Source organism: Trematomus bernacchii, unplaced genomic scaffold (genome assembly GCF_902827165.1).
Source record: "Trematomus bernacchii unplaced genomic scaffold, fTreBer1.1, whole genome shotgun sequence".
NCBI classification, from domain to species: Eukaryota; Metazoa; Chordata; class Actinopteri; order Perciformes; family Nototheniidae; genus Trematomus; species Trematomus bernacchii.
The window spans coordinates 113,756-138,435 of record NW_022987771.1 but is presented as its reverse complement, the minus strand read 5'-3'; the positions used below and the strand labels follow the sequence as shown (position 1 = coordinate 138,435).

The following is a 24,680-nucleotide window of genomic DNA, read 5'->3' as shown; positions in this document are numbered from 1 at the left end:
AATAATAAAAAATAAATAAATAATAAAAAAAATCTGATTCTGATCAATTAATGTACATCATTATGTACGCGCGTCTTGTGTCTGACGCGTAGTGAGAATGAACGTGCTATATATTTACTTGTGTGCGCGAGCGTGACACTCATTGCAGACCGCAAGTTAACCGCAAGTTTACCTTGACTTTCTAATGCTTCTATGCCTTTTTTGCCGAGGTTCAAGGCATTGACTACAGACAAACAGCCAAGCCACCATACTGTATAATGTGTGTGTATAAAGCGGCGCCGTTTGCCGACAGGCAAGGCAGGCAAGTGCTTGGACCAGAAGGGGGCCCCCAAAGAAGGTAGATTAAGAAGGTCCACAGCAACGACACACATGGAACACCCTTTCATTTACTGCAAGACGTGTCGGGAAACCCCCATGCATAGCGCGCCATAAGAAACTGCTACTTAATTTCAGTTTCGTTTCAGGGGGGGGGGGGGGTGACTTTACTGGCATTGATCCGGACCAGTGACCTTGTATAAAGTTCACAAATGGACCTTTAATAAAAAAGTTTGAGTACCTCTGCTCTAGTATCTCACCCTCAACTGTTATGAGAGGCCCAGGAGTAGGTTAAGCACCCTCTCTGGTAGAAAATATCCTGTTGTAAGAGTGTTAGTTACTTAGTCAGTTGGGTAGAAAGGAGGAGGAGAAGGTTATAAGAAAGGATTCTAGCATGTATTGGTCTTTATCAATGCCAATTCCTTTTTTACAACGGTTCCAAGGTACCAAGAATAACGAAATTGCGTAATTGTGCTCGTGCAACGGAGTAGCATAAAAGAAGGGACTTCAAATGTGTCAAAAGCACATTTAAAAAGTGTTCACCCCTCTCCTGTTGTTTCACATAGTATGTGGTTCTGAATAACGTTCCTGAGAACTGGTTACATCAGGTTTCAACAGGAAATAAATGCTATTTAATCTGAGGTTGGAAATCCCCTTAACTTTAATGTATGCAAAATCTCCTCAAAGCATATATGGTCGTGAGTAAGCAAGTTATGATCATGGCAACACCCTTTTTAGTTTCCTTAAATGTTCACCTGTTAATAATGCCATGTCACAGAATTAGGATCATGTTCATTAACTTGCTTTTTTCAGATGCAAAATAGAGTTTCTTTTTCTGAGCTAACACCTACTTAACTGTAGTGCAAGATATTATTCCAGATTTTATAAATAATAGAACCTTACATAACCTTACCCCTCCATACTGTACATCAATGACTGCCTTTCATTCATAACCAGACTCGCTTAGACTAGAAGACCATATTTGCTACATTAATTTATGCGTCTTAAATTAGACAAACAAAATAATCTGTATTCAAAGTGCATTGATAGCAGTAGGTCAATGTACAGAATGAAGCACTGTGAATCCTGATTGGAGGGCAGGCCCCTTCCAAACAAAACACAAGTAATCTGACCCATTCTATCTGAATGGTTCTGCTGACCCTTGCTTCACCATCCATTCCCTATCTGTACCATGGTTGGCACTTCAAAAGCTCCAAACTATGGTGAACTGGCTTTGCTTCCAGGAACAGAAGGAAGCAAGTGAAGCTGAGACAAGTCTTCTGATTTGATGTAAGGAACAGTCTCAGCAATACCCATGGTAAGCACAGGAAGGAAAAGTAGTGAGTCACGAAAGCCTTTGTCGATTTGTCCTTCCACCAAGGTGAATGCCGCTATCCTTTATTAGGCCTAGATATTTAGTTGTGTGCACCATCACAAGAATAGGGAATGAACTGGCCTGCAGAGTAACGTAGCTCCCACAGGGGAACCAGTTCACATCAGCTCCACACTAAGTACACTAGTAGGGGTTGCTCTAGTACAGGGCTTCTCAAACTCCGGACCAAGGTCCGGATCCGGACCGAACTGCAAATCAATCCGGACCGAACCCTGTGTCCCATTATATAAATAAAAAAATAAATAAATAAAAAAAAAAATCTGATTCTGATAAATTAATGTACATCATTATGTACGCGCGTCTTGTGTCTGACGCGTAGTGAGAATGAACGTGCATATATATTTACTTGTGTGCGCGAGCGTGACACTCATTGCAGACCGCAAGTTAACCGCAAGTTTACCTTGACTTTCTAATGCTTCTAATGCCTTTTTTGCCGAGGTTCAAGGCATTGACTACAGACAAACAGCCAAGCCACCATACTGTATAATGTGTGAGTGTATAAAGCGGCGCCGTTTGCCGACAGGCAAGGCAGGGCAAGTGCTTGGACCAGAAGGGGGGGCCCCCAAAGAAGGTAGATTAAGAAGGTCCACAGCAACGACAACATGGAACACCCTTTCATTTACTGCAAGACGTGTCGGGAAACCCCCCAGGCATAGCGCGCCATAAGAAACTGCTTCTTAATTTCAGTTTCGTTTCAGGGGGGGGGGTGACTTTACTGGCATTGATTCCGGACCAGTGACCTTGTATAAAGTTCACAAATGGACCTTTAATAAAAAAGTTTGAGTACCCCTGCTCTAGTATCTCACCCTCAACTGTTATGAGAGGCCCAGGAGTAGGTAAGCACCCCTCTCTGGTAGAAAATATCCTGTTGTAAGAAGTGTTAGTTACTTAGTCAGTTGGGTAGAAAGGAAGGAGGGAGAAGGTTATAAGAAAGGATTCTAGCATGTATTGGTCTTTATCAATGCCAATTCCTTTTTACAACGGTTCCAAGGTACCAAGAATAACGAAATTGCGTAATTGTGCTCGTGCAACGGAGTAGCATAAAAGAAGGGACTTCAAATGTGTCAAAAGCACATTTAAAAAAGTGTTCACCCCTCTCCTGTTGTTTCACATAGTATGTGGTTCTGAATAACGTTCCTGAGAACTGGTTACATCAGGTTTCAACAGGAAATAAATGCTATTTAATCTGAGGTTGGAAATCCCCTTAACTTTAATGTATGCAAAATCTCCTCAAAGCATAATATGGTCGTGAGTAAGCAAGTTATGATCATGGCAACACCCTTTTTAGTTTCCTTAAATGTTCACCTGTTAATAATGCCATGTCACAGAATTAGGATCATGTTCATTAACTTGCTTTTTTCAGATGCAAAATAGAGTTTCTTTTTCTGAGCTAACACCTACTTAACTGTAGTGCAAGATATTATTCCAGATTTTATAAATAATAGAACCTTACATAACCTTACCCCTCCATACTGTACATCAATGACTGCCTTTCATTCATAACCAGACTCGCTTAGACTAGAAGACCATATTTGCTACATTAATTTATGGTCTTAAATAGACAAACAAAATAATCTGTATTCAAAGTGCATTGATAGCAGTAGGTCAATGTACAGAATGAAGCACTCTGAATCCTGATTGGAGGGCAGGCCCCTTCCAAAAAACACAAGTAATCTGACCCATTCTATCTGAATGGTTCTGCTAACCCTGCTTCACCATCCATTCCCTATCTGTACCATGGTTGGCACTTCAAAAGCTCCAAACTATGGTGAACTGGCTTTGCTTCCAGGAACAGAAGGAAGCAAGTGAAGCTGAGACAAGTCTTCTGATTTGATGTAAGGAACAGTCTCAGCAAATACACATGGTAAGCACAGGAAGGAAAAGTAAGTGAGTCACGAAAGCCTTTGTCGATTTGTCCTTCCACCAAGGTGAATGCCGATATCCTTTATTAGGCCTAGATATTTAGTCGTGGCACCATCACAAGAATTAGGGAATGAACTGGCCTGCAGAGTAACGTAGCTCCCACAGGGGAACCAGTTCACATCAGCCCACACTAAGTACACTAGTAGGGGTTGCTCTAGTACAGGGCTTCTCAAACTCCGGACCAAGATCCGGATCCGGACCGAACTGCAAATCAATCCGGACCGAACCCTGTGTCCCATTATATGAATAAAAAAAAAAAAAAAAAAAAAAAGAAATCTGATTCTGATAAATTAATGTACATCATTATGTACGCGCGTCTTGTGTCTGACGCGTAGTGAGAATGAACGTGCATATATATTTACTTGTGTGCACGAGCGTGACACTCATTGCAGACCGCAAGTTAACCGCAAGTTTACCTTGACTTTCTAATGCTTCTAATGCCTTTTTTGCCGAGGTTCAAGGCATTGACTACAGACAAACAGCCAAGCCACCATACTGTATAATGTGTGAGTGTATAAAGCGGCGCCGTTTGCCGACAGGCAAGGCAGGCAAGTGCTTGGACCAGAAGGGGGCCCCCAAAGAAGGTAGATTAAGAAGGTCCACAGCAACGACAACATGGAACACCCTTTCATTTACTGCAAGACGTGTCGGGAAACCCCCATGCATAGCGCGCCATAAGAAACTGCTTCTTAATTTCAGTTTCGTTTCAGGGGGGGGGGGGGTGACTTTACTGGCATTGATCCGGACCAGTGACCTTGTATAAAGTTCTCAAATGGACCTTTAATAAAAAAGTTTGAGTACCCCTGCTCTAGTATCTCACCCTCAACTGTTATGAGAGGCCCAGGAGTAGGTTAAGCACCCTCTCTGGTAGAAAATATCCTGTTGTAAGAGTGTTAGTTACTTAGTCAGTTGGGTAGAAAGGAGGAGGAGAAGGTTATAAGAAAGGATTCTAGCATGTATTGGTCTTTATCAATGCCAATTCCTTTTTTACAACGGTTCCAAGGTACCAAGAATAACGAAATTGCGTAATTGTGCTCGTGCAACGGAGTAGCATAAAAGAAGGGACTTCAAATGTGTCAAAAGCACATTTAAAAAGTGTTCACCCCTCTCCTGTTGTTTCACATAGTATGTGGTTCTGAATAACGTTCCTGAGAACTGGTTACATCAGGTTTCAACAGGAAATAAATGCTATTTAATCTGAGGTTGGAAATCCCCTTAACTTTAATGTATGCAAAATCTCCTCAAAGCATAATATGGTCGTGAGTAAGCAAGTTATGATCATGGCAACACCCTTTTTAGTTTCCTTAAATGTTCACCTGTTAATAATGCCATGTCACAGAATTAGGATCATGTTCATTAACTTGCTTTTTTCAGATGCAAAATAGAGTTTCTTTTTCTGAGCTAACACCTACTTAACTGTAGTGCAAGATATTATTCCAGATTTTATAAATAATAGAACCTTACATAACCTTACCCCTCCATACTGTACATCAATGACTGCCTTTCATTCATAACCAGACTCGCTTAGACTAGAAGACCATATTTGCTACATTAATTTATGGTTTTAAATTAGACAAACTAAATAATCTGTATTCAAAGTGCATTGATAGCAGTAGGTCAATGTACAGAATGAAGCACTCTGAATTCTGATTGGAGGGCAGGCCCCTTCCAAAAAACACAAGTAATCTGACCCATTCTATCTGTATGGTTCTGCTAACCCTGCTTCACCATCCATTCCCTATCTGTACCATGGTTGGCACTTCAAAAGCTCCAAACTATGGTGAACTGGCTTTGCTTCCAGGAACAGAAGGAAGCAAGTGAAGCTGAGACAAGTCTTCTGATTTGATGTAAGGAACAGTCTCAGCAAATACACATGGTAAGCACAGGAAGGAAAAGTAAGTGAGTCACGAAAGCCTTTGTCGATTTGTCCTTCCACCAAGGTGAATGCCGATATCCTTTATTAGGCCTAGATATTTAGTCGTGGCACCATCACAAGAATTAGGGAATGAACTGGCCTGCAGAGTAACGTAGCTCCCACAGGGGAACCAGTTCACATCAGCCCACACTAAGTACACTAGTAGGGGTTGCTCTAGTACAGGGCTTCTCAAACTCCGGACCAAGGTCCGGATCCGGACCGAACTGCAAATCAATCCGGACCGAACCCTGTGTCCCATTATATAAATAAAAAAAAAAAAAAAAAAAAAAAAAGAATCTGATTCTGATCAATTAATGTACATCATTATGTACGCGCGTCTTGTGTCTGACGCGTAGTGAGAATGAACGTGCATATATATTTACTTGTGTGCGCGAGCGTGACACTCATTGCAGACCGCAAGTTAACCGCAAGTTTACCTTGACTTTCTAATGCTTCTAATGCCTTTTTTGCCGAGGTTCAGGCATTGACTACAGACAAACAGCCAAGCCACCATACTGTATAATGTGTGAGTGTATAAAGCGGCGCCGTTTGCCGACAGGCAAGGCAGGCAAGTGCTTGGACCAGAAGGGGGCCCCCAAAGAAGGTAGATTAAGAAGGTCCACAGCAACGACAACATGGAACACCCTTTCATTTACTGCAAGACGTGTCGGGAAACCCCCATGCATAGCGCGCCATAAGAAACTGCTTCTTAATTTCAGTTTCGTTTCAGGGGGGGGGGGGGGGTGACTTTACTGGCATTGATCCGGACCAGTGACCTTGTATAAAGTTCTCAAATGGACCTTTAATAAAAAAGTTTGAGTACCCCTGCATTACATAATTACACCGTAGTTTGTTATGATGTTATGACAATAAACCTTTGAATTTTGAATCTTGAGATTAAAGCTCTCTTGTTGTTTTCAGGGAGAAGCTGTTTTCACAATCATGACCAAGAGCGGGTTGACTGAAAATAATTATTCAGAAAGGGAGGATACCAAACAATACGTTTCTTTTTCAAGGAAATAAAATGCAAAGTGGCTTCCCAAGGCAGTATAAAAGGAGACGCCTCTCATAGGCACTTGCATTGGCAGAGAAGGGCAGGGCTGTGTACTTGCAGAGCTTTATACTACTATACACTGCATATGAAAGCTCTGGATACAAGAACAGATTTACGTGTTACCATGGTTCATCTACAAAAGGTAGGAAAGCATTTATTTGTCTTTCATTTAAATACTTTTTAAAGGATGGCTTCACATGGTCTCAAACAGAAGCATAACTCATCAGTTTCAGTAATCTATCAGGCTGCAGAGTTCACATGGCTGTTTGATCTTTGGTGTTCAGGTGTTGTGTTTAATGGTTTTCAAGTACTGTACTCGAGTATGTATTTGAGGTACCTTTACTTCACTTGAGTATTTCACTTTGTGCTACTATATACTTTACTTCACCTCATTTTGGAGGCAATTTTTTACTTTTTACTCAACAATATGTATTTCACAGTTTTAGTTACTAGCTGCTCTGCAGACGTTGAATAATAATACAGAATACAAAATAAACTAATAAACCATCATGTATTATTATATGATAGGCACCCAGCAGTATATATCAAGATATACAAAATGAACCCAACCTCTACCAAGTGCAACATTGACATTAATTGACATTAATACATTCATTATTACTAATTATAATACAATTGTTTTTAAATATGAAAATGGGCCTTACTGCACAATGAGTACTTTTACGTTTTGTACTTGAAGTATCTTTTGATGTCTTTTGTAATTTTACTAGGGTAACATTTTGAATAAAGGACTTTGACTTGTTACAGAGGATTTTTACATTGTAGTAATGGTACTTTTACTTAATTAAAAGATCTGAGTACTTCTTACACCTCTGGTTATTTCCTATTACTTTTAGTGGGAAGCTGTTTGGATAATCTGAACGGTGTGGGATTGCTGAGGGTGTATCAAAAATGGAGTACACTGATAAGGAGGTAAACCGTTAAATGACAATACAATTACAAATACATGTCACATAAGCTATTGTTAATATAGTATGACTCGTTCAAAATAGAATGTAAACATACTATAATGTTCTCACTTACCAAGGAACATCATGAAGAAACAGATCCCTCTCCTGACCCGTGCTGTGAGGAAGGAAAGAACACTCCAGCAGCACCACAGTCCGACCGTAAGTGTGACTGTCAACAACTGACCTAATGTTATAAATATATACGCAGTGATATGTAAAGATACTGAGATGTACTTTTCTTGTCTTATGACAGATGTTCCTCCACCAGGGAAAGTAGCTGGGTTTAGACTACAGTTAGATTACTCAGGCTGTGAAACAAACAGCGGCAGTTTGACTGTTGATAACGCAGAAACTGTTACGGTTAAGGCACTGATTCACGGGACTGAGTGTACCATCAGTTTCAAAAAGATTGCAGACAATGGAAATCAAAGCGAAGCAACCTCGCTATCTGTCTTCACAGGTAAATCTGAAAATGTAATCAATGTCACCTGTTTCTGGATCTTTTGGATAATTATATATGGCTTTTTTTTGGCCTTTCCTTGTCAGTCAAACAGCACTTTAAAATGCTGACAAACATTGATGGAACATTCATTTTTTAAGTTTTACTGAAGCTTACTGTTTTTCCCCTCAGAGCGCAGCACTCCTGTTCAGAATAAAGTCTATCAGCTCAGCAGGGAGTCAGAGCCTCTGCATCTTGAGCCACCTGCTGGTGAACTTGATGAAGTGGAGAGTAACAATGCAACGTGGTGCAGTGAGGTTGAAACTGTGCAAGCGAAAGCCGATGGACCATTAAGCAAGCCAACTGCACCATCTGCCCCCAAAGGTCAGTCAATATAATCATTATTGCATGGTTTACTATAAAAACAAAAGAGGCAAACTCAAATACAATTATGCACAAACTAAGATTTATGTTTATTTCCGTTCGATGATAACGTTAAATAATTGAACGGTGGAGAACTCTGCCACATCAGGCCCATATCTGTGTATCTCAATAAGCTGGTGCTGGGGAATTATAGTCTATTATTTTTCATTGACTATAGAGGTCGCCACTGGGTGACAATATTATTTTGACCTTCTGCACCAAAAGAAAATGGCCTACATAGCGGCACTTATTGTTATCTTTAATAACAATAAACAAAACAAAGAATGAGCCAGATATAAAAGGTTCTTTGAAATCTATGTTCTAGTTGTGACAGAGAGTTGTTCAATTATTTGGCCTTATTCTGAGACTGGCACCAGAGAGCTAACTTTGCTTACTGGTCTCTCCAGCATGTTTGTTTTTGACATAAAAATAATCAGACTCTTTCTTACAAAAGTGGTAGACACATTGGGACTTTCTGCACGAAACCAAAACTCTGAAAAAGACCCTTCAGAGTGTGAGACTGCCAAGAAAGTTGCAGATGACATCACTGCAGAATTGTTCCTTGAATACAAGAAAGATTTCCTTGCAGAAGACAGAAAGCTGATTGCCCAGTTTTATGTAGTTAAAGCTAGCTGGCATTTCAAGTTATTCTTTTGTATGAGTCCTTGGTGAAGCTAGCGATCCTCCTGACCATGGGACCCTGGCCCTTTATGGCGCATATCCACTACAGGGCCTAGCACGGCTTAGTAAGGTATAGTTAGGCCTTGGTAGGCCAGGCTCACTTTATGCTGCGTTTCCATTACAGTTTAGGAACTGGGGTAGTAACTATAGTAACGCAGTGTAGGCGGAGCTGTGACTTCATCTTCAATGCGAAACACAAAACCAACATCAGCCGTTTGCTATTAGCCCTCAGAGCTCACAGCTCCTCATATCTGTTCAGAAACTAGACAAAAATTAAACAAGTACAAACCACAGACTGTCTGTGTCATGGTGAGTACAGTCGCTGGTTTATTTATGTCTGTATAGGCCGTTGTTGTGAGTGTGGACGGTCGGAGCATATACTGCGTTAGCTTAGCCAATCTCCATTTAGAAAACACGCATTTTAAAAGGTTTTTCGCCTGCCGTCTTGTCTGCAGACTTGTCAAAGCATTATTCATGGTTTTTACTAACCGGTATCAGCATGTTGTTACTTCAGCATCATTTTGATGTTGTTACTTCAGCATTATTTTGAAACGTATGTAATATGTATTACATTGAAATCTACATTCTAATTGTGACCGAGGGTTGTTCAGTTAATTTGCCTTATTCTGAGACTGGCACCAGAGAGATAACTTAGCTTAATGGTCTTTCCAGCATGTTTGTTTCTGTCATAAAAGAATCAGACCTCTTGATCTGGGTGGTGTCTCCAGAACTTTTGCCATTAACCAGGATCAATGAAGTGCTTTTGAGTTTATGATCAATACATGTATGTCCAGGTATATGGTTTCTTTGAATGCAATTCCATTCTGGTCTTTCTTGCAAAGTCGTAGATCCATCTGCTCCAGAACTCCGTTATGCATTTCACTTGCTGCCAACAGTGTTTTGGCTCTGAATATTGCAGATGGATTTAACCTGGTGGTAACATTGGTTTGACCTTGAGCTGGAGCAAGTGGTCGAGTGATAGAGGTTCAAAGTCATTTGGAACATTTGGCACTGTAGTTATGTGTGTCGGCTGTTGATCATTTTTACACAAACATAACTGTTGAAGGGCTTTCATCATCAAGTGTTGTCAAGTTGGCCAAAGTCATTGACTCTGACATGTATGGTGGTAGCTCTGGCGTAACTCTGTCTTTTGGAAATCTGACATGTTTTGCTCTTTTGCATTTCTATGCGTGCACCTGCACTTTCTGTTGCAAAACTACTTTCTTTAAAACCATCAGTGCATGTCTTTTGATGAAATCAACCAAAACTAGAAACATTGAATTTTTTATTTTGTTTGAATCTATGAATTTGCAGTTCTACACTTTTCCCTGAGTTTAAAGGAAGGTATCAATATTTTCCATTGAGTTAAAATATCCTTAAAGAAAAATAGTGTAATTGAGCAGTGCTTTTCTATCTTCACTGTTAATGGCATTCCAATTTGACCTTTCTCCAAACAAGCTGCTGCAAAAGAGTTCATTTCCATAGTTCTCTTCGAGCAATCTCTTGGCTTTCTCGTCCTTTTTAGAATTCATTTATTGAAACCTTCTCACCAAGTCTTTAGCTTGGACAAACATCTCAATAAATGGAAGGTACTCTAATGTATATTATTTAAAGATGGGTATTTCTCTGGATGGATGTAATGTTAAGCGTTGCTCCTTTGTCAGCATTTCAGTCATTTTGATTTGGTGCTGCATTACTTAAATCGAGTCACTCTTTCTTTGCTATTCGATTGTGACTTGGCTGGAGTTTGGCTTTATGTTTTTTTTCTTGTTCCTCTTCATTATGAACATCAGCATTTTCATCTGGTTGACCAGTACAGTATTGCTCCACCACAGCAAATATATTATCATCCTCCACCATACTCCAGGGCTTCCATGGTTGTTATTGTATCAGTTTGAAGCTCAAGCTTTTCCATTAGCGCTCTAAGATTTGTTTTTATTGCTTCAAGGTTAGCTTCTTGTTTTTCAAGCAAATGCAACTTTCTCAGCAACAGCCTTTCTTCATGTTAATGAAGCTGTCATAGATATATTACTGCCAGTATAGCACATATGACGTTTACTGCTAATCTGGCTCACACATTTTCTGTATGCGTACTTATCAGAATCAAAATCAGAATTCCTTTATTAGTCCCACTGCGGGGAAATGTACAGTGTTACAGCAAAGGTGGCATAGCAGGTAAAAAAGACAACCAATAAATGGCAAAAAAATATTATATTTTATATATATATATATATATTAAAGTATTGAGACCTTATAACAATTAAATGCTAGGACATTTATAAAAAAATATGCTTTTACATAAAATGACTATTGCACAGTAACATTGCAAACAAGTGTATATGTTTTCCTTTTCAAGTGGATGTTTCCTTAAACCATGCATAATATATATCTTAGATATGATTGATCATGACAGACATGAACGATAGTTTCTTTCAATGTTCACCTATCACTGCCAATGTCAAACAGTGTATTGCATTTTTATAAACCTGCTGTAATTTGATACAAATTATGTCTCAATCCCTTCTATCAAATCCTTTCACTGACAATTCCATTGCAATCTGCCAATTAGATTTGTATATCTCTTAATTTGATTCTAGTGTGGTTGAAGGATCTGGATCCATCTATTAGACCAGCTGTTTAATAATTGACTGCCCATCATAGTTGTAGTTTAATAAACTATAGGAAAGGAAAAATGTTATAATAAATGTTGATCCATGCTTATGAATGTTTAATAATCAATTAAGGCTTTTATATGTATTGTTTTTATTTTCTACAGAGAAGCAGCTAGAGAAGTTTTTGGAGGAACTGGGGTGTGATCACCACTACAGAGAGAAGCTGTCCCTAAGCACACTTCTGAGGATTGACCAGAAGACCTTTACTGATGAACCTGCCAAATGTAATTCGGATCTTCCATGGTATTTTCTGAAGAAACTAATGATGGTTAATGTGACAGCTAGGAATGTGAAATATACACCTGCACACGAGTCCAACTGTGAGGATCACACAGATGGTCTTGATGATTTAGACGAAAAAACACATTCAGGTGAAACACTGAATCCCCTTGATATAATCACTGCTCTCTTCCTGTGCTCTGATGGTTTTGTACAGCAGGAAATGGCCCTCAAAATGTCTATGTGTCAGTTTTCCGTGCCTCTGTTGCTTCCCAACTGTGACACAAAGCAGTGCACACTCATGCTTTGGGCCATGAGAGACATTGTTAAAAAGTACAGACCTCGGTCCCTTTTAGAATCCAAGGGATTTATTGAAGAGAGAATTGTTGTCTCTAAACTTCCAATGATATCTTTTGTGAGACTGGGTGAGTGCTCCTTGTCCAAGTCAGAGATCCTCAATAAGCTTCTGAGCAACTCTCAGCAGTACCATGACACCTTTGTTCACCGTAACATGGAGGGTGGTGACAGTCCAAGGAGAATATCCAATGGATTGGTTGAAATGGCTTGGTACCTTCCTTGTGGGAACAAAAACATGGACGTCTTCAGCGAGCCAGTCGCTGTAGCTAACCTTCGTGGGGACATTGCTTCATTTGAAACACAATTTTCTTTCCTGTGTCAGACATCTGCCGCAGTTTTTGTGTTCTTTGATGCTTTGGACTCTGAGTGTGAGCTGCTAACCAACCAACAACACAAGGCACAGATCTTCTTAGTGGGCAACCGTCAAAGCAAAGATTTCAAATCAGATGCTGTAAAAAAGGTAGCAACCAAGTTGAGCTTAACCAAGAGCAACATCCTTTTGAAAGATAAGCACATAAATGATGCAAACTTTGTCAAAGATTTGCGGGCAAAAGTCAGCAATGCATTTGAAAACACAAAGGTGAAGATGGGAATTGAGAAGATGGCTGACATTGCCCATGAACATGGAATCTGTGTTGATGAAGACTCTCCAGACTGCCAGAATGCGAAGAAAAACGCAGATGCCATCACTGCAGAAATTCAAGACATTCTTGAATACAAAGAAGCTCAGCTTCCCTTGCAAGGACGAATATGGAAAGACCTCACTTGCTTAGAGAAGGAAGAATTGCGACTTCGGAAAGTTGGGTCTGAAAATATAGAAGAGTACAAAAGCAATCTTCATCTAAAGAAAAAAGAACTTCGGGAAAAACAGAACTCCTATGACATGTCGAAGGCAATGACATGTTTCATCAATGCAATATCAAGCCCAGGGATAGAGAGGTGCTATTTCCTGAAATGGATGCGAATGAACCTCGATAACGTGTCTCGGGAAAAACTCTTTGACCTCAGGGAGCAGTACAAAGAAAAATGCAAAAACTCTGAGAACAAAAAGGCGATCAAGGAGATTGAGGAACAACTTTCCAACAGCTCATTAGGGACTGAACACTTCTTCCGTGAAATGGGCCAGATCTATGAAGCTTCCCTATCCCTTCCTGAAACAGACCCAGCACGTCAACAACTACAGCATCTCCCCAAGCTATGTGCAGAATTAATGCTTGCTGGATTTCCACTTGAGCTTGTAGATGGAGAAGCATCCAACATACCGCTCAGATGGGTGAGTGACGTTCTCTCTCAGCTCAATGACTTGGTGTCTCCTAAGAACAAGATCCTGGTAGTCACAGTTCTTGGAGTTCAGAGCACAGGAAAGTCCACTCTCCTCAACACCATGTTTGGAGTGCAGTTTGCAGTCAGCAGTGGTCGATGCACTCGAGGTGCCTTTATGTTGCTGATTCAAATCAATGAAGATGTCAGAAAAGACCTCAACTGTGACTTCATGGTGATCATTGACACTGAGGGCTTAAAGTCACCAGAGCTCGCACAACTGGACAATAGCCACGAGCACGACAATGAGCTTGCAACACTTGTTGTGGGGCTGAGTGATATCACCATCATCAATATTGCAATGGAGAATTCAACAGAAATGAAGGACATCCTACAGATAGTTGTACACGCTTTCCTCAGGATGAAAGAGGTGGGAAAAAAGCCCAAATGTCAGTTTGTTCACCAGAATGTGTCCGATGTTTCAGCCCATGACAAGAACATGCGAGACAGGAAACTGCTCCTGCAACACTTAAACGAGATGACCCAGGCAGCAGCCAAAATGGAAAAGAAAGAAAAGTACTCAAGCTTCACTGATGTGATGGAGTACAGTCCAGACACTGGAAGCTGGTACATTCCTGGACTCTGGAATGGAAACCCACCGATGGCACCAGTCAATGCAGGCTACAGCGAGACTGTTTATGAGCTCAAGAAGAACATAATCCACATTTTGGGAAGTTGTGGATCATCAGCTAATAATATCTTGGACTTTACTGAGTGGATGAAGAGCCTGTGGACTGCAGTCAAACATGAAAACTTCATCTTCAGTTTCAGAAACAGTCTCGTGGCTGATGCATACATGAGGCTGTGCACAGAATTCAACAAATGGGAATGGGAATTCAAAAAAGAAATGTACACATGGGTTACACAAGCTGAAACAAGAATCTCCAACTTCAGTACACCTGCTGATACATCCAACAAATCTGTCATGAGAGAACTTCTCATGCTATTGAAAAGCGAAGCTTTGATAGAGCTGTCTAAATGGGAGACAAAGCTTCTTGGAAATCTGGAACAGTACTTCAAGGAAACAGAGAGTCGTGTCGATCTTGTTGAAGGATACAGACAGGAGTTTGCAAACAGTGCAAGGAGCCTTCGAGGAGAAATGGAAAGGTCTGTGTCTAATCAACTCAGAGCAGCAGCTGACATCAGAGAGGGGATGACAGAACTTGATAGAATCAAGGAGAACCACACAAAGGAATTAGAGGGCAACGTTTGTGCTTTTATTGAAGAATGTAGAAAGAAAAACATCAAGAAGAAAGGGGAAGAGCTGGACAAAGAATTTGACAAGATGTGGACTCAAACAGTGACTCACCTATCCTGTTCAGAATTGAAGGTTGAGAACATTTTCACCAGTGTGTCTCACCACCTGAGAACAAATCTAATACCAAAGGGAAGTCAAGCGAGTTATTTGTTGAGTAACAAAACCCTGGAAGAGTGTGGACGGTTGCCTTTTAAATATACAGCTGAAGGATTTCTCAAGCGATGTAAAGACCTATTCAGTGCTCAAAGTCACACAAAGGCTGTACAACAAACAGCTGACAGCATCATTACAGATTGCTCAGAGATGATGACTGACAAAATGCACAGAAAGAGTAATTACCATGATACCTACATCGAGGAGATTCTAAAGATGATTGATGAGAAGCTGCAAAACAATCAGGAAGTTGACATCACTTTTGAAGTCTCTCTGAAACAGCACATCTGTGGAGACGCAGCCAGAAGGTTTCAGAAAATGCATGAAGATTTCATCCATGAGAATGATCCCTACAGATGTCTGAACGAAAACAAAGAAACGTTTCTTTCTAATTTCAAAGATGTGTTCCATCATGTAGACCAGTGCCAGAAGAAAGCAGAAGAATTCACAGACCGATGCTTGAAGCCTGCAGTCGAAGGCTTTGTCAACCGTTCCCTGGGTCCTGATATCATTGGTGAAATGAGGACAAGTGAGCAGTTCAGCACAAGAATGTCCTTCCAGTATTCAGTTTTACTGGATCTGCTCTTAGAGGATGACTTTAAAAAGTACCAGAGCTTTATCTGCTCCTATGAGAATTATGTAAAGAATTGGATACTCAACAAAATAGTGGAACGCTTCTCAAATGGCTCTACGATGTTCGAGGAACAACATCTCCAGTCATGTGTCAACAGCATAAATACTGCTATCCAGAAAGCTCAAACAGAAAAGTGTGGCAACTTGAAGTCATTTGTTGACGTTGTCTGTCAGGAGCTTGGTAAGAAACTGGTCATTTCCCAGGATGCTCTTGGTGTGTTCATGATCCTGAACAATGCCAACCAGGAACAGTTTGCTCACAGGCTCACGGAGTGTGTGAAGGAGATGGCACAAGCTCTGAGAGAGACGTTTAAGGAAACAAACATCCAAACTAAACTAGAGAACCTTCAGGTGAATCCTCAGAACGAGCTTTTCAACACACTGATTGGATGTCGTAAACAGTGTCCGTTCTGCAAAGCGCCCTGTGATGCAGGAGGAAGAGCCCACAAGGAGCACTTCACTTCACTTCATCGACCACAGGGTCTGGGTCAATGTAAATGGGATGAGACACAAAAACTCACAATTGACTTATGTTCTTCCTCTGTGAACAGTGACATGCTTTTTCGCAACAGTGATTCAAAGAATGAATGGCATCCTTACAAGTCTTACAGAGACCTTTATCCGGACTGGAAAATCCCACCAGATGCAAGCCTCCAGGCCTCAGACTACTGGAAGTATGTAATGGCAAAGTTCAATTATGAGTTTGCAGCAGCATACGATGCAAAGCCTGCTCATATTCCTGCAGCTTGGAAAGAAATCACAAAGAAGCAAGCAGAGGCAAGCCTCAAAGTGTCATTTCATATCAAATGAGAAACTACAAGCTTTGTGCTCACAGAGGGTCACGTCCTCCTCATTACAGTCATCATCCTCTCATGGATATTTAGATTACACTTGATTCATATGAAGAGAAGCACACAGAGTAACATGCTGTTTGTGAGATGGCAAGGTTGACCATATATTTTCCCCACAACAACTTACAAGGAACTTGTAAACGCTTCAGTTTGATTAAATCAGACTTTGTATCCTACTTCTTTGGTTGTTATTGTAGTATCAATTAATCAAATTCGATTTGATTGAGTGTTTTTATTTCTTTAAAGTAACTGATGCAAAAATATTTGCTTTTATGTTTTTCTGTATTTTTGTCATAAACACATTAACAATTTCAATGTTTTAAAATATCATTCAGTCTTCATGTCAACATGAAGATTAGACAATGTCTTTATTTTTATTTCAAATAAGTATCTGGCTCTTATTATTTACATTTTTATTGACACATTTAGAATTGTTGTCTTTTCATTTCTGAGCTGCATCAAAAGCCACACATTTAGATTTTTAAATCAGTTAATGAATCATTGTGTTTGAGTGGTGGTACAGTCAACATGTAAACATGACAGAAAGTCTGCTGTCATCAAGTTAAGTTTGATATGTGACCGTTTCCCAGAGAGTTAGAATATATTCTTATTTAGTTTCAGTGAATACATATAAACATCAGTTACAAATATTTACATATTCAATGTTTAAAATATCATTCAATCTAAATGTCAACATGTAGATCATACAAGCATTTTCTTCTTACCTTATTGAGTGCTATTCCAATACGTATATAACTCCAAATATTTACATTTTTATGTTCGTGTTATTGTATTGACTCAAAATGTATTGTGTTACTTTTCGTTTTGGGCTGCATCAAATGCCACATTTTAACATGTTTAAATCAGTAAAAGGATAATTTAGTTCATATTCAGCATGTAAACATGTAAACATGACAACAAGTTTGAATCAAGTTAAGGATGATATGTGATTGTTTTCCAGAAGGTTATAATCTATTAGATTTTGTGTTTGAAAGATATTTCAGTCTAAATGTCAACATGTAGGTTATCCTTCAGGTTGTTTTTCTTTCCTATTCGAGTATGGTATGTAATTTCCTTAGCTCAAAATCTGTTACGACTTTATTTTGTATCAACTTAGTATCTGATATCACATATTTACATTTATTAACACTTAAAAGATCATTCAATGTAAAAGTGCTATTGTCAACAAGTAAACATGACAACGTTTGTTTTAATCAAGTTCAGCATCATATGATCTTTCTTTTACTCAGAGATTATTATCTTTTGTTTCTGTGAAGTATCTGATTCTTTATATTTACGTAATAAAAAATATAATTCATTCTTTATATTGTTAACATGTATACTGACCACTGTTTACTATTTCAATAAAGAGACCAAATCTGCAGACTGGCTGTTAATGTCTTTAATGTTTCCCAGATCAGAATCACAGCATAGTGTATAATAACTTCTAAAGGAAACAGAAATATCATCACCTCATTTATTTATATAGTTTTACTATACTAAGATACTAATCATCTTTTTTTAAATTCCATTATTTAACATTTGTTTTCATCTCAAGTCTTAGGCTTCTGAATTCAACAAATAATGTAAAAACAAGACAACAGGTGCAACTCCGCAATGAATCGTGTGTGTGTGTGTGTGTGTGTGTGTGTGTGTGTGTGCGTGCGTGCGTGCGTGCGTGCGTGCGTGCGTGCGTGCGTGCGTGCGTGCGTGCGTGCGTGCGTGCGTGCGTGCGTGCGTGTGTGTGTGTGTGTGTTTGATCACAGGTTCAGACTCTGAAAAGTGAGAGAAATTCAGATTAACTTCAAGTTGAATTTCAACTGTTAACAATAAACTAAAAGTAAAGAATGTTTTTAAGGATGTGTGTACATGTTTTGCTTTCCAGTGTTTTATTGTTGATTTGTCCCATAACTGTATATTTTGCTAATTAAAAAATACAAATGATTACATTTGGATAATGCACATTTGGCTGCATCACGGCCTGGTACGGCAGCTGCACCGCCCTCAATCGTAAGGCTTTACAGAGGGTGGTGAAAACTCAACCCACTCTCTTCAGTCTGCATACAAATGGCACGACTTTACACATTGGAAATGCGTGCAATAGATATGCAGAAGTCTGATTTTGCGTGCATATGATACGCTAACCATTCCCATTGAGTTCTGAGGCCGAGTTTTGCGTGCATATGATACGCCCAATGGCAAGACGTGAACATGTGACGATTTACCATGCTGGGAGACGTGAAGATGTCACAATTTCGTCCCTTCAAACGTGACAGTTACACGGTATTGTTAACATGGCCCAAATACCCGGAAATGCCAAGCAAATGCTGTACCACGACGGTCGGTTGTTATTGTCAATATTAATATAATAATGATTTATTTTTTAATATTCACACTCGATTTCGCTGATTTTCTTGTTGCCCCAGCTGGTCGACACCTCTTTTAGCAGAAACAAAGGCTACATTAATGTATTAAATCGATGTTAATCCATGTGCGCGGTTGTGGAATTGACGGACGTGACGTTGTGCGATTGCGTTGCCAGGCAACAACTTGGCTTCATGTTAATTTACAAACTCTTCAACTAGAACCGTAATTATATTTAAAAACATTTTAGAAGGCCTCACAAAATACTTTAATGTAAATGTAAATTTAAATGTGAAGGACTGTGTGTATAACAAAATACATCCATCATAAACAATACCGGAAACAGACGTAGGCAAGATCCTCAGCTCGGTGATTGGATGGTTTAGCCGCAATGCATGTTGGGATATGGTGTTTATGCGATGTGAAATCCAAAAACATTTTTAAAAAATAAAATAATACTTTATTCCGAGTGTGCTTGCTTTTCTCTTTGAAAGTCATCACATAACGGCATTGTAATACACGGTTCGGCTGCATTAAATATTACATATCTGCCGTAGTTCTCTATTTATAGAGCCCTGATGAGAAGACTTCTAGACAAACAGGAAGAACTGCCGCCAAAACTGAAAACGTGACGTGGATCATAAATATATCAGCAATTAAACAACATCTTAGATTTATTTTCACACAATACGTCTCCTTGCAGTATCAACACTAATTCGGCTGACTTTTATATTTGATCCAATTGGTAGATAGGCTGTATTTACACCATAACGGCGCACAGCTGATAGAAAGGGACACCTACTGGTTAAAGCACATTATTGCATTTTATTATTTGTATTATTAGATATTAATAAGATCCCTATAAAGTATATTCATTACTCGTTATTCTCTACTAATAGTTCATTAAAGACTGTATATAATGACTATTTTGCACATCCCTTTCAAGATTTCAAGATTTTCAAAGGTTTATTGACATATCATATTATACACAACTACGGTGTAGTTATGCAATGAATGAAAAACTTGGATGTGCAGCATGTGTGTATGTATATGATATGTCAATAAACCTTTGAAAATCTTGAAATCTTGAAAGGGATGTGCAAAATAGCCATTATATACAGTTTTTAATTAACTATTAGTAGAGAATAACGAGTAATGAATATACTTTATAGAGATCTGCAGATAAATGTTTAGTCTTCTCAAGCACCAACTATCAAATATCTCTCCTGATTGTTGGCACTTGACAATCACCTTTCCCTGAATTGTACTCAGGTGTAACTAAAGTCTGCTTTAAGGGTTGTTTATATTTCACATCATTAATCAGAATCTGCAAAGTAACTAAAATAAATGTAGTGGAGTAAAAATACCAGGTTAACCTCTGAATTGTAGTGGAGTAGAATTACAAAGTAACAATGAGCTGTCATATATTAATAATGCCCATTATGGACACAAGTGATTTTCACCCATTTATTAATTACATGTTTTAAATGTGTACACACCAATTTGTTTCCTATCGCCTAAACCTCCAGGGCTGTACACAGTTTAATACTGTCAACTTCTAATTGTGGGAAAAATGAAAACGTATTTTAAAACTACAATTCCCAGTAGAGACGTGCCATAGAACATGTTGCGAAACACAATAGCCAGCATGTGTAGTTCTGGGGGGGCGTTCGAGTCCAGTTTTGGAAAGTCTGCCGTGGTTTCGTTCCATTTCAAAGAGCTTTGACGCTCGGCGTAACCTTGGCGCACTGCCACTCCAACATCCAATCCCAGAGCTTGAAGATTAATCACGGGGTTTGTCAACGGGGCTGTAGTCCCAAACGATAGCTGGGGATTATGGTTAGTGTAGTGTCTTCGGCAATCCTAAACTCTGATTTTTTTTCGGATATCATTTGTCACTACCCGATCTGTCCCCCTGCCCGATCTGTACTGCGCATGTGCGAGATGGAGAACTACATACGGCAACTCTAATAGGACACTTGACACAGTGGCTTTTGGCAAAGCAGAAAAAGAACCGAGAGAGATGAGTTATTGTTATTACAACGTGACTTCACTATTATTTAACAACTCTTTTTATTCGGTTGTTTTATTTGGGGTTAAATACATTGTCAGAATAAGTGAGACATGGATTTAACTTCTGTTAGACAGCTATATGCCATACATTTTTGCATACATTCACACTAAATATTTATTCAGTATGATAGCTGTCTAACAGAAGTTAAATCCATGTCTCACTTATTCTGACAATGTATTTAACCCCAAATAAAATAACCCAATAAAAAGAGTTGTTAAATAATAGTGAAGTCATGTTGTAATAACAATAATCTCTCTCGGTTCTTTTTCTGCTTTGCCAAAAGCCACTGTGTCAAGTGTCCTAGTAGAGTTGCCGTATGTAGTTGTCCAATATGGCGGACCATCTCGCACATGCGCAGTACAGATCGGGCAGGGGGACCGATCGGGTAGTGACAATCATATCGCATTAACACCATATCCCGACGTGCATTGCGGCTAAAACATCCAATCAACGAGCTTCAAGCTGAGGATCTTGGGTAATCAGTTCAGTGGGTTTGTGTATTGCAATGATGCTCGAAATGTCCCTTATAGGCCTACGTCTGTTTCCGGTGACTTTATTTACGGCTAAAAAGCCAAAGATTATAGAATTAAACGAATAAATAAAAACAAGGATAATTGTGTGTTATTGTTGAGTAAATAACAGTGTGTTATTTAGAAAAGAATAACAAATTAGAAGGAAAAAAAGATTTAAAAAATACAGATTTAAGTATTTTGAGGCTCTGAGCCCCATTTCTTTTCCTCACAGATGGCAAAAAGTCCGACATTATACGATTTAAAATAAAAACAATAATCGTGGCTTGATATTGAGTAAGAACACGTTTTTATGAACCGCACAGCTTCCGGTCTTCCAAGACCCGGCCGGACAAAAAGATGTGTTGCAGGCACGAAACGTGGTGTATCATATGCACGCAAAATCGGACTTCTGCGTATCTATTGCATGCATTTCCAATGTGTAAAGTCGTGTCATTTGTACGCAGACTGAAGAGAGTGGGTTGTGAAAACTGCACAGAACATCACCAGGACGGAGCTGCCATCCATGGAGGACCTTTACTCCCAGCGCCTCAGGAAGAAAGCCCTCAGGATTACAAAAGACCCCCATCACCCCAGCCACAAACTGTTCTGTCTGCTGCCGTCTGGCAGGCGGTACCCAAGCGGCAAACTCTGGGGAAGAGCCGGGACGCCAATACGGAAGTGCCACAAACTGCAGTCCATATATTGGCCGATAGGCGATGACTGCAGAAAGGAGCAATTTCCATAGACCCCATGTTAAAATGTCCAATTTTACAGCAGAAAAAAACATGTTTCTACCCCTGGATGCAATACATATTATTATAGATATAGTTAGATTCCACCTTCATGATTATGAATCTGTGAGTGAATTGTTTTCTAACGCGACCCTTTTATTTATATTAGGTCTTAATGTTTTTGCATAAATTAGGGCGTGGTCACTTTGATGGACAGGTACGTGCCTCACTGTCAGCTAACAGCAACTTGTCCACTCTGCTAGGCTACAACGTTAGTTAGTTGTAGTTACTGTACTTGACCCTTTAGCCGTGTTCGTGGTGATTGTGCCTTTTAGGGAATATTGTTACAAATACCAGACAATTAAAATGTCGTGCTGTGCGCTTGAATGTAGTAACAGAACTTCCAAGAAGTCTAAAATTATCATATTATACATGTTAACCCCGTTAGCAGGTGTTTGTGTGCTTGTTAGCTTAGCTTGTTATGTAGCTTATTAGCCAGCTAAGGACGTAACCCTTTATACATGTATACCAGTGACGTGCGGTGAGGTTCATGGCTGGTGAGGCACTGACTCACTGCGTCAGATTTACAAATATTATATTTTGACCTTAATCGAAATATTCGGTTATTTTCAAAAGCTTTTTTAGTCTGATGCTTCGATTCATTTTAAACAGACCGTTCAACAAAAGGATACCCAAAATCTAAATATTGGAGATCCCATTTTCATTACAAATGTGGTCTTACCTTGACTTGAAGATGAAGTCCATGCAATCCTTCTGGACAACAATCTCTGTTACTTTTTTGTAAAAGTCCTCCTTATCTTCCTGTAGTTTCAAAAGTCTAGTTTGTTGTTTGCGTCTACCGCAAGCGGCAAACTCTGGGGAAGAGCCGGGACGCCAATACGGAAGTGCCAAAAACTGCAGTTCATATATTGGCCGATAGGCGCTGACTGCAGAAAGGAGCAATTTCCATAGACCCCCATGTTAAAATGCCCAATTTTACAGCCTAAAAAAACATGTTTCTACCCATGGATCCAATAAATATTATTATACTGTAGATATAGTTAGATTCCACCTTCATGATTATGGATCTGTGAGTGAATTGTTTTCTAACATGACCCTTTTATTTATATTAGGTCTTAAAGTTTTTGCATAAATTAGGGCGTGGTCACATTGAGTGACAGCTCTGTCAAGTGACTGCTGCTGTTAGCTTCTTGTCTCTCTGCTAGCTGCTCTGTCCGTGAAGCTACAGGGACTCTGCCTGCCCAGTTCATCCAGGGAACACAACTTGACCCCGGCCGTGTTTGTTTGTTCTTCATGCTTATATATCGGACTATTGTGACTCGCTCTGCGGTTAAAACAGACGGTGCATGAATGCCGTTTTGCGGTAAGTGAAATTCGAGTACTTTATGTATGTGTTTATGCAGGGTTGCCAACTTTGGGTACCTGGCTGGAGTGAGATTGTGATATCATGGGTTTAATTCGGTTTAATTACACATATGCGCACGACATGACTGCTATCGTGTCAGCAGCGGGACCTTAGCATATATATAGGATATATATACAATATATACAAATACACAATAATGGACACAGACTATAAAGGGCACACAGTTTCATTCACTAATGAAAGTCAAACATGTTTGTTTCCACTGTTGTATTGTGTGCCTGTCGCGATAAGCAATTAATTGACTTATCGTACGATAAATAAAAATGAACTCGATAACTTTTCTGACTTCGATAAATTTCCATTTACATGAGGATGTGACTAGCAGTTTGAAAGGATGTACTTGAATTATTATTATATATTATCATTATGTCAGTGGTCTAAAATGGTCATACAACGGTGCCGACAATATTATCGTTTATCGCAATAATTTCCGGGAAAATGTATCCAACAAAATTAATTATCGTGAGAGGCCTATACATGAAACACACACACACAAACAAATCTACAGACTTACTCCAAACTGCCAAATATATTAATTAACACACTCTCACTCTCATATACTGTACTCTTTGACTCTATGTTGGCCTAGTAGAACAATAAGCAGCAGACTTTTACTTTTTTATCATTTCTACTGGATCTTAGATCTGCGCATGCGCTCCAGAGTATTTTTGTTGGGTAATCTATGGTAGGGCTAACCCATACAGTGGTGGGGCTTAAATCAGTATTTGCAATGTAATTACATACACGCTCCCCCCGACAGTGAAACGCCATGCGTGAGGTTTAGATTATTTCCCTGTCTCAATCCAAATTGAACTGTATGAAATAAAAAGGCACATTTGTCTTGTAGTAAATAAAAAGGGCGACCTGGAGCCAATCCTGCAACAGGTGAAAGAGTTGACATGCTGAAAACCCAACCCCTGCAGGGGGGTCTGGGGGGATTCTCCCCCAGGAGATTTTTTAAAATCCTAACATAAA

At 39.5% G+C, this 24,680-nt stretch overlaps 1 protein-coding gene across 6 annotated transcripts in view; it reads left to right on the top strand.

Moving 5' to 3' along the window:
• The first annotated feature begins 6,620 nt into the window (after window positions 1-6,620).
• The window catches only part of LOC117496949 (interferon-induced very large GTPase 1-like), a 106,962-nt gene continuing 88,902 nt past the window's right edge, over window positions 6,621-24,680 (top strand). For 2 of the 6 annotated variants that reach the window (XM_034148817.1, XM_034148818.1), the window contains exons 1-5: window positions 6,622-6,742; window positions 7,458-7,533; window positions 7,649-7,730; window positions 7,825-8,031; window positions 8,203-8,394. In XM_034148817.1, the coding sequence (XP_034004708.1) occupies window positions 7,513-7,533; window positions 7,649-7,730; window positions 7,825-8,031; window positions 8,203-8,394 (502 nt within the window). In that variant the 5' untranslated portion in view covers window positions 6,622-6,742; window positions 7,458-7,512. Of the gene's footprint in view, window positions 6,743-7,457; window positions 7,534-7,648; window positions 7,731-7,824; window positions 8,032-8,202; window positions 8,395-11,890; window positions 17,962-24,680 lie in introns of those variants that run through there. The other 4 variants (XM_034148820.1, XM_034148814.1, XM_034148816.1 and 1 more) reach the window with 4 other exon arrangements.